Here is a 10,436-nt window from a genome sequence, read left to right as displayed (position 1 = left end):
AAGAAATCCCAGGGCTGATCTCCTTCAGAATGGACTGGTTTGATCTCCTTGCAGTCCAAGGGACTCTCAAGAGTCTTCTCCAACACCACAGTTCAAAAGCATCAATTCTTCGGCACTCAGCCTTCTTCACAGTCCAACTCTCCTTGACTAGACGGACCTTTGTTGGCAAAGTAATGTCTCTCCTTTTGAATATGCTATCTAGGTTGGTCATAATTTTCCTTCCAAGGAGTAAGCATCTTTTAATTATTTATTTTATAAATAAAATCTAAATTTTCTTTCTTCACATTTTCCTTAACTTTTTTAGTATAAAACTGTGAGATGTTTTTACATGGATAGCTGACCATTTTTAAATTTCTCTCTTTTTGGTTTCCTAACACACTGCGTTTTAATCGTTTTACATGAATGTAAATTTGGAAACAGGAAAATGAACAAGGTCTTGCCTCCCAGGCTGGGGAGATTGTTTTCTTGGCACTACCAACTAATTGGGAAGCTATGCTCCAGGCCCATTTCTTACTTTCTTGACTTTCTTCAAATAATGTTTTCTTCAGACACCAAGTTTGTTTTGTTGTTGTTGTTGTTTTTAATTTTGGCTGCATTGGATCTCTGTTGCGCTATGTGGGATCTTTTAGTTGCAGCACGCAGGATTAGTTGCTCTCTGGCATGTGGGATCTTACCTTCCCTGCTGCTGCTGCTGCTGCTGGGCTAAGTCGCTTCAGTCATGTCCGACTCTGTGCGACCCCATAGATGGCAGCCCACCAGGCTCCCGAGTCCCTGAGATTCTCCAGGCAAGAACACTGGAGTGGGTTGCCATTTCCTTCTCCAACGCATGAAAGTGGAAAGTGAAAGTGAAGCTGCTCAGTCCTGTCCGACTTTTCGTGACTCCATGCCAGGGATCAAACCTGCACCGCCTGCCTTGGATGGCAGATTCTTAACCACTGGACCACCAGGGACATCCCCAGATATTAAGTTTTTTCAGTGATTGACCTACATGTTTTTTTCTCATTTATCTCCAAATCACATATTGGTTTATCTTTCTGACTACTCCAGACTCCTCAAAGAATTGATTTTCTCTGGGCAAAACCTCAGACTAGCTAAACCTGGATCTGATCATGAGGACTATTCCTCCCCTTTTGAAATCTCAAACTTGAAGCTCCTGAGTACTTTTTTCAGTATGCTTACTATCTACTCTTCTTATTGATACCCTTCATTGAGCAATTGGATCTTTTTGCTTACGGCAAATTGTCAGTGAAATGCATAGTCACTTCACAAACTTGGCCACTCTTCCTTCATTAATCAGTAAGTTATTAATACTACCCCCCGAACCCAGACTTGAAACTTGGGAGCTATTTTTAAAAAGTTTAAACTTGTTTATAACATCTTCCTCAAGCACATGTTTACTCAGTTACCTAAGCTTCATGGATATTAGAGTTCTTAGAGTCCTTCTCATCCATTAACTTCTTTCCACTCTCTGTGGCTGTTTTAGTTCTGGCCCTTCTCCCAGGGCTCTGTAGTAAGCTTTAGAAGACAGTATGCCTCTCTCCCTAGATTACCCAGTGTTTCTTTAGCTATTAGAATAGTTAATACTTCCTCTCCATCCCAGATTTTAAACATTAAATACTCATACCTATGAGTGGTTTATTTACCTTTCAGAATTAGGACTTAGAAGATAAATTGACTTAGAGTAATATAGGAATTTTTTAAATACTGGCACTTTATGGGGTGCAACTATAAAAACTCATCACGGCCATGCCATCTTGTAATTTAAAGTTTCTGTTATTTTTGAAGTACTGCAAGAGGAATTCTGAGTCATATATTGGATAATTAAAATGTTAGAGCAAACATTTATACATGGAGGTAAATACTGTGTTCAGATGGAATATTCTTAAAAACTCTTCCTGCTAAATTCATCTTTTGATCTAATTTCCTTTTCTAATTTTAGCTTTTTGTGTACTGGTTTTGAAAGAGTGAGGCTGTTAATATTTTTTTTTTGTGTGTGTGGTGAGTGCTTCATTGCTTAGCCCACAGTGTTAATGCGGTTAAGGACATTGGTCTGATTTCCCAATGGTTCAGTAATCTTCCTGTAGTCTGTAGTCATGGACTGTCCTCCAAACCATGACCAACCATTTCATAGATGTTAGTCATGAGGGAGACAGAAAAGGGGAGTTGGGATGGCTCAGTGTCAATTCATTCTAAAACAAATTAAGGCACATGCCCTACCAGATGCGGTTCAGGAGTTTTGCCTTCTTTTATTTAAAAGTAATTCAGCCTTTATTCAGGGCTTCCCAGGTGGCGCTACCATAATTTGCTACAGATTACACCTCTATGGCCCTCAACAGTGTTAGTTGCTATAGTTTTCCATCTTCTTTCTCTGGTCTTTAAGTTGGATGGTTTACTGAATTTACTGAGATGCAGTGTGTTGAGATGAAAAGGACATAGTTTTTCAAGTCAGACCCCTCTGCTCTACTTCTTTCACTAATTAGTTGTGTGCCCTTGGTTATTCTGAATCTCCAACTTTCTTTCTTTGAAAAAAATAACTATATGGTTGTAAGTATTAAATAATATACATAAGGCAAGAAATAGTATATGCATAATAAATGCTAAAGTTCTCTATTTATCTTTTGTGATACATAAAATCTAGTCAGTCAGGAAAGTTTTATATAGTTACCAGTTATTTAACACTTTCTTGATGCCAAGCATGCTGTATATATATGCAGTTTATATATGTGTGTATATAGTTTATATATATAATATGTATATGTAGTATATACATATAATCTCTACTTCTCATGATAACTTCAAAATGTAATTTATAATTATTTCTTTTAAAATGAAGAAACTGTGATGAGTTGCTATCTGGGGTGCATGGTTATCACCAAAGCACAGTTTACAGTAAATTGGGTGTACAGGGATATTTCTAGGGAAGTGATTTTTAAGTATTATAGTTGAATGACTACCTGGATATGAAAAAAAAACATCCAGGTAATCATTTCACGAAAAATTTTTTGTTTGTGAAAAAAAACAGACTCTTGGGGCCCACTGGCAAGGATCCTGGGTCTGGAGGCCAGTTTTAACAAGTTGCCTGTGCCATTTTGATGCAGTTGGCACTTTGGAGAACACTTGGATAAATATCAGCCTATGTATTCTACTTGAATTTGGTTCATTTCCACAACACCCCAGACTTTAAACTGTGGTAGGAGGAGAAAGAGGATTCAGAGGTAGGCTATCTATAGGCTAACACTGATTTGCATAGGTAGGTAACACTCCCAGCTCTTCACCGCCTCAAGATGCTTATCTTATAGTGATACCTCTACACATTGTCTGCATTTCTTGATGTCTTTAGTCAACCTGGTTTCATTCAGGATCAAATTAATTGTATTAGCAGCAAAGAGATGAGGAGGAGCAGAGAGAGGACCCTTACAGGGTAATTCTAGCCATTGCCCTGTGGAAGTGTTACCAGCTGCAATCTCTTGAAACCTCAGTTTTCTTGACTATATATATGACATTTGTCTTATAAAGTTAGAAGAATTATTAAGTGTAGTAAGAATTTTTACAGTTTTAACAAGTTGCCTGTGCCATTGGCAACACTGTCTAGCGTATGGCAACCCACTCCAGTGTTCTTGCCTGGAGAATCCCAGGGACCGGGGAGCCTGGTGGGCTGCCGTCTATGGGGTCGCACAGAGTCGGACACGACTGAAGCGACTTAGCAGTAGCAGTAGCAGCAGCGTATGGTAGGTATTTGTAAGTGGCAGCTATTGTTATTGTTTATTTATTTATATATTTTGGGAGGGAGATGTCAAACATGACAACAAATATTAAAGCACTCTGTAAACCAGTTCACACTAGAAAACCCTTCCCTCCAATATAATCTTCCAGAGAATGTGATGAAAACTATGGACTAGTGCTGTCCAGTGAATATATAATAATGTCAGTCAACATTGGTAATTCAAAATATCTTAGTATCCACATTAAAAAACAGCAAAATTAAGTTTAATTGCATGTTTAACAAATATAAAAATTTTACCACTTCAACATGTAATCAACATAAAATTATTAATGACATTTTATATTATATTTGTCATAATAAGTCTTCAAAATCCATTTCCATTGTAGCACAATTTGGACACGATGTTTTCAGTGATAAAGAGAAATGTACTCCTATCCAAACACCAAAGTTGTTTTTAACGGAGGCATGTTACCCTACTTCAGTTTTTAAATTTAAATTAAACATACATAAAACAAAAAATTCAGTGCTTCAGTCGCTGTAAATAAATTTCAAATATCAGTAGCTACATGTGATAAGTGTTTACCAGTTTGGACAGAGCAGTTTTGGGTGTTCTCTAGAATTTTGTTTGCACTTCTTGGGGACCCACGGACTCCATCAGCCTTGCTTTACAAGTTCCATGGTTAAGAACTGTCCTTTTCACATGTTATAAGCCAATTTACAGTTCAAAACAAGCCTAAAAGTTACTTTCTCTTATGTTCACTGAACGTTATTCAAATTTGCTCATGAATAAATCCCTTGGGCTAAATCAAGCACCTTTATAGAAACTGGAAAGTGGACTATTGATCTGGACTTAGAAAAATAAGCTGAGGTTATAATGGTTGAACCACCTTTGGCCGCTGCTCTTAAACACGGTCTTCTGGTTTGACTAGAGGATTTAACTTCTAGATATTAAAGTTGCTGATTTTCCCTTTCCTAACAGGTCAACTTTAAAGTCTTCACTTCTCCGGGCACATAAAGCTTGCTCAAAAAACCAGGCAGTGGCCGCTGAACTTGCATAGATACGGATTTATCCAAAGCCCTCTCCTATTTTTAGCCAAAGCAACTGCTTGCCAATTCAGTTTCTGGAGAGAAAAATGCATCCACGACAGAACAAACAGGCAGAGCGGACCATTGTCAGGTACTGCTCAAAACCCCCTAAGACTGGTCCCACCGAAACTCCGTACTGCAATTGTCTTTCCGCAGCAGCTCCGACTCGCTGCAGTTAGCCCTCAGCTAGGTTCACCCGCAGCCTTCTCTCAGCTCCCCGCAGCTCTGCGGGTCCGGGGCGTGGCCAGGAGCGGAGGGGGTGTGTCCTGGTTCGGGGGCGGGGCCGGTGTGTGTGTGTGTTGGGGCTGGAGGGGGGGGGGCGGGGCGGGAGCCAGGAGGCGGAAGTTCCCGCGGGCCGTGGAGAAGGCGCAAGCACCGCGAGTCACTTGTCAGCGCTCGTCTGATTCGGAGGCATCGCGGCGCCGCACCCGAGGTGAGTGGCCGCTGCCTGCAGGGGATGCGCGTCTCGGAACCTGGGTAGGGAGGAGGGAAAGAAGGAATCGCCGTGCACTGAGAGCTTGGCCAGAAGTCCTGCTTAGGGAGAGACGGTGGTGCGCCTAGCGCTGGGAAGCTTCTCAGGTGTTTGCTGGACGCGGATCTGCGGAGGTGGAGAGTGGCGTGGGAAGAGGACTACCAGGGAAACGGCGGTGCGGAAGCGGGCTCCAGGCCGGAGAAGGGGCACTAGAGCGGGGACGGGCTGGGACTAGCACGGCTAAGGCAGGGGCGCAGGAGTCGGGCGAGGGCGGGCCACCATCCGGGTGCCGAGCGCGTCTGGGTACCCACCTTGGAGTCTGGGGATACTTGCGTCCTGCGCAATCTCCTGGAGGTGTGGAGAGGAAGCGGGGCTAATTTTTATTTGCGCTCACTCTACTGAGAAGCATTTATTTCACGCTCCCCCCCCCCCCCCAACATTTAGGATTGTGTAACCTGTTAGGGGAATAAAGTTTGTTTAAAAAACAGATCTGTCGTAAACGCCAGATTTATTAATGCTTGCGTACTTGCTGGGGCTTTTTTAGGCAGTGCCTCTAATTCGTTTGACAATAAGTGGAAAAAGGAAGGGCGTATGGATAGGGCAGAGCTTGGAAAGAAAATTGGTGGCTGCGCTGGGCAGGGCAGGTCTAGGGTGTGATCGCCAGATCCTATCCCAAGTCCGCCTTCCTGACCACGAGGACGTTGGAACCCGCCTGCCTCGGAAACAGCCGGCTCGGGAACCTTATTTGGCAAACAGGGCTAGGCGTGAACCTCTCTGCTGGGAAACTGTCTCGTCGGCTACTTTCATCCGCTGCTTGTGGCTTTATTTCTTTCACTCTACCTCCACAGTCTCTCAATCTGGGGAGAAAAAGAATCTCAAGATACATCTTTAATTTCAGACCCATCTCTGAGCAATTCATCACGAATTCTTCTTTCCAGTCTTCCCATTCACTGAAGAAGTTAGGATAGAAGTGTGGGAAATACCAAGCTTCCTAGAGCGAAAACATTGTTTGGACTTTCCCTAAAAGAAACTCCAACACTATACAGAAGTTCTAACATTTCCTACTTATTTGAAAGAAGAAAGGCTGCTCAATATTTCCTGCCTCCTTGGTAATTTAGGAAGAGTTTGGGCACTAATAACCAGACCTGGAAAAGGCCAATAATATAACTGTTGCTTTGACTTCTATTTCAAGTCACATGAAACTAGCAAAGGGAGGGAAACGGCACCGACTGGAAATGAACTGACACTGGTTCTGTAGTGTGGGTGTGAACTTGCCAGTTCTAGAGATTTTAATAACAAATGGGGGAAAGCAGGAAAGGAACTCCCAAGTAAAGAGAGTTGCAGGTACATGGATTAATATATGAATTAAATACATTTTCTTGTAGGGAACAATGGGATTAGGAAAGTTGAGCCTAACTTTCACGTTCTTCTTTTGAGGAAAAGTTAAAGATTAAAAAAAAAAGGATGGGCATATTGCCTGTGAAATATCTGTTGGCTCTATACACTTTTGATAAATATTGTGTGCCATCATCCAAATAGTCCTTCTCTACAAGTTCTCAGAAACGCTTTTATTATAGGGAGAAAGCAATTATGTATATTGGGTGGTTTAGTCGCTAAGTCCCGTCGTGTCCCGCTCTTGAGACCCCATGGATTGTGGCTCCTTATTACCTCCTTAATGTCCATTTTTCACCTGTATCTAATAGTTTGATGTCTGGTTTGGCCTTTTCATCTTTTTGGTGCCTGTTACATTAGTACTAGTTTTGTTGCCTAGTAGTTCAGTGAACTACTATGCTTGGGGAGAAGCTTTCTCTTTTTCTCTGGTAGATGTAGTGCAGATTTTCACTGAATTTTCTTTAAGAACTTAGACTTACTTGAAAATTTTGCCTCGTTTTCCCCATAGGAGAAGATGGAATCTGCCTGCTTTTAATACTCCCAGTTGTTCAAATATCTATATCTGCCACTATTAATTGATGTGTGGAGTAGAAATTTTGAATATGTTAAAAAAAATGAAATATTTTAGGACAGGTAATGATTTGGTTAAACAACACAGATTTTTCCAAGGAAGTGGGTCTTAAGCAGCTTTTTTTTTTTAATGTGGTTTTAAATTATTTATTGTTATATTATTAATATTTTAAAGAAGAAAATAGTACATTTCTTAGTATTACATTTTAGAAAATCCCTATTCCTCCTAATTTCTCCCACATAATCACCATAACAATCAATACCAAGCTCTGAATCATGCTTCTTTTCCTTCAGTTTTTCTTTGTTATATAAAAGTACATGGTACCATGAGAGTCATTTTGAGCTCCCTTCGAGCAAAACATAGAAAAAAGAAAGCATCAAAGCACTGGTTCTTTTCTAAAGCTCTAATTCCCTCTCATGCAATAAGATTAACCCTATATTCCTACCATGTTTAGTCAGTCTTATACACTGTGTGGTAAATGCTCACTCCACTTTGCCTGATTAGGTGTGTATGTAAAACAAAAAGCAGGTTCTGACTCAAATCTCACTGTGCTAGAATATTGCCACCCACTCCAGTATTCTTGCCTGGAAAATGCTGTGGATAGAGGAGTCTGGCAGGCTACACACAGTCCATGGGATTGCAAAAGAGTTGGACATGACTTGGCAACTAAACCACCACCACCAGAGTATTGCCAATCATCGCCTGTCTGAAGGAAAAGTGAATAATTTTTTTTTTAAGTTTTTTGTTAGAAAAGTGAATAATTTAAGTGTGGAAAATACCATGTCCCTATATGAGAAAATACAAGTTGTAGTTTATGATTAGAGAAAATAGTTTTTATGCATCAAGAAACAACTTCTCATTTAAAGAATTTATTGTTTGGAAAGCATGAATGAGAGTCTACCATTTGTAGTTCTCTTCATATGTTAAAATAACTCAGAATTTAGGTAAGTGAAATGGACCCTTGCCAATTGCAGACAGAAGAGGTTGGGGAAAATCATTTTGAATTAAACCTGAAATACAGTTTTGTTCTTTTTTTCATATAAAACAAAGTATTGTAAGGTACCTTGAATTAAAGTTTGTATGCAAGAAGCCACAAATTGTATTCTAGCAAGTTGTAAGATTGATCAAATGTCTAGAAATATACTCTGATATGGGATTTTTAGACTATGGAAATTGGCATAAGTTTAGAGATTGCATATTAGCTCATAGATTCCTTTTCCTAGACTGAAATGAGAACTTAATATAAACTTACTCTGCATATCCCCTCTTTCCCCCCAAACAAAATACTGAAGATAATTTAGTTGGGTTTATATTCAATACATTTAAATATGTAATAGCTTTTCAGATAAACGTCTTTGTTAACCATCTGATTTTCTTTCAGTTTCTTTCATTTTGAGGGATTGGATTTTGCGTCATTAGAACCATGAGCAACTACAGTGTGTCCTTGGTTGGCCCAGCTCCCTGGGGTTTCCGGCTGCAAGGTGGCAAGGATTTCAACATGCCTTTGACAATCTCAAGTGTAAGCAAACTTTACAGATTTTGTTGTAGATGTTCACTCAATGCATAATCCTAGAAACATCACGGCTGAGTTGTTGAAATCTCTGAATGTCCTGTGCTCTACTTAATAGAATTGCTTTTGGAATATGATCTGAGCAGATTTAGTTAATTGTCGTAAAGGATCTGTTGGGGAAGGAAATTGGATAATTGATTTCAATTAAGCATATTTCCCTCCCTCTTAATACAAAAATGGAAAGCGTTTAACTGGGGGACAGACTCCAGATCTTTGAACTGTCACTGATCTGGACCTTAGACTCTTCATATATAATAGAAGGTTGTAACTGTGGGGTGTTCACTGTCACCTTCAGCTCCAAAAGCTGTTTCTTAGAAACTGTTGATCAGTATTGGGTAAAATAACTGTTTTGGTGTTATTTCCTCAACTTGCTCTCTGATGAAGGTGATAGCCTACAGTAAAATGGCCAAAAGCTACTTACCTTTGAAGAGGAAATGAAGGGCTATTGGGTTGGCCAAAATTTTCGTTGGGGGTTTTCCATAAGATGATACAGAATAGATAGTCAATTTTTGAATAATTGTGATTTGACTGTTTACATCATTATGGATTTAGTTTGAATATATTCTGTATATATATTGTAAAGATACGTTTCATGATGCTAATGATACTTATGAGGGGAGTAATAATAGCTTTCATTTATTGAGGCTGGACTGGGTATCAGGCACTATTTCACTTTCATCTCCAACTAGGTAATTTTTGCTATTAATTAGTTGTATGACAGGAGAAAGCAATGGCACCCCACTCCAGTACTCTTGCCTGCAAAATCCCACGGACGGAGGAGCCTGGTAGGCTGCAGTCCATGGGGTCGCTAGAGTCGGACACGACTGAGAGACTTCACTTTCACTTTTCACTTTCATGCATTGGAGGAGGAAATGGCAACCCACTCCAGTGTTCTTGCCTGGAGAATCCCAGGGACGGCGGGGCCTGGTGGGCTGCTGTCTGTGGGGTTGAACAGAGTCGGACACGACTGAAGTGACTTAGCAGCAGCAGCAGCAGCAGCAGGAGTTGTATGACATTTAAAGGATTTTTTGAATATTCAAATAAATATGAATATCTGTTCCCTTTTTATTTGCATGGTAGCATAATATACACACTGTTCCACACATTCCATTTTTCCTCAACAGCTTACCGTGGAGAATTTTCCTGATTAATATGTAGAGTTTTTCTTTTTCTTTTTAACAGATGTATAGAATTCTTTTGTAGGGAAGTAACATTTTTTTAGGCAATCCCCTATTGAAGTGCGTTTGTACTGTTTCCAGTATTACTTTTACAAGTAATGCTGCAGTGGATATCATATATACATGATTATATATGTAATTTTTGATAGGTTGTGCCAATTTGCACTTTTGTGCAATACGTGAAAAAACCTATCCCCCAAAAAACATTACCAGCAAACTTTTGGACTTTTGCCAAGTTCTTTACCTTCCTCATCTTAGGTAATTCTCACACCAGGCTGTGACATAGTGGTATTATTCTCATTATATAGAACTGTGCTGTGAGCTCCTGTGGCTAACGTGGAAGAGCTGGCTTTCAAGCAGGTATACTCTGCTGCCTGCTCAATAAGCTTTATCATAAATTTAGGTAGATTCTTTCTCTAGTTAGATATTTAGAGGATTACTTT

The 10,436-nt window shown here is 40.0% G+C and overlaps 1 protein-coding gene and 1 long non-coding RNA gene across 18 annotated transcripts in view; one reads left to right on the top strand and one right to left on the bottom strand.

The window, feature by feature from the left end:
• Positions 1–3,965: 3,965 nt before the first annotated feature.
• On the bottom strand, positions 3,966–5,703 carry LOC132345564 (uncharacterized). The gene is made up of 2 exons (XR_009495014.1): positions 5,594–5,703; positions 3,966–5,283 (listed from the first exon to the last, which is right to left on the bottom strand). It is a non-coding gene; the product is annotated as an uncharacterized lncRNA (long non-coding RNA).
• The window catches only part of PDLIM5 (PDZ and LIM domain 5), a 233,879-nt gene continuing 228,632 nt past the window's right edge, over positions 5,190–10,436 (top strand). For 16 of the 17 annotated variants that reach the window (XM_015471537.3, XM_005207728.5, XM_010805995.4 and 13 more), the window contains exons 1-2: positions 5,195–5,243; positions 8,627–8,764. In XM_015471537.3, the coding sequence (XP_015327023.1) occupies positions 8,669–8,764 (96 nt within the window). In that variant the 5' untranslated portion in view covers positions 5,195–5,243; positions 8,627–8,668. Of the gene's footprint in view, positions 5,244–8,626; positions 8,765–10,436 lie in introns of all 17 variants that reach the window. The other variant, NM_001077444.2, reaches the window with a different exon arrangement.

Source organism: Bos taurus, chromosome 6, assembly GCF_002263795.3.
Source record: "Bos taurus isolate L1 Dominette 01449 registration number 42190680 breed Hereford chromosome 6, ARS-UCD2.0, whole genome shotgun sequence".
In the NCBI taxonomy this organism is placed as follows: Eukaryota; Metazoa; Chordata; class Mammalia; order Artiodactyla; family Bovidae; genus Bos; species Bos taurus.
Note: the sequence above shows the minus strand (reverse complement) of the source record. Positions and strands in the feature narration are given on the sequence as shown.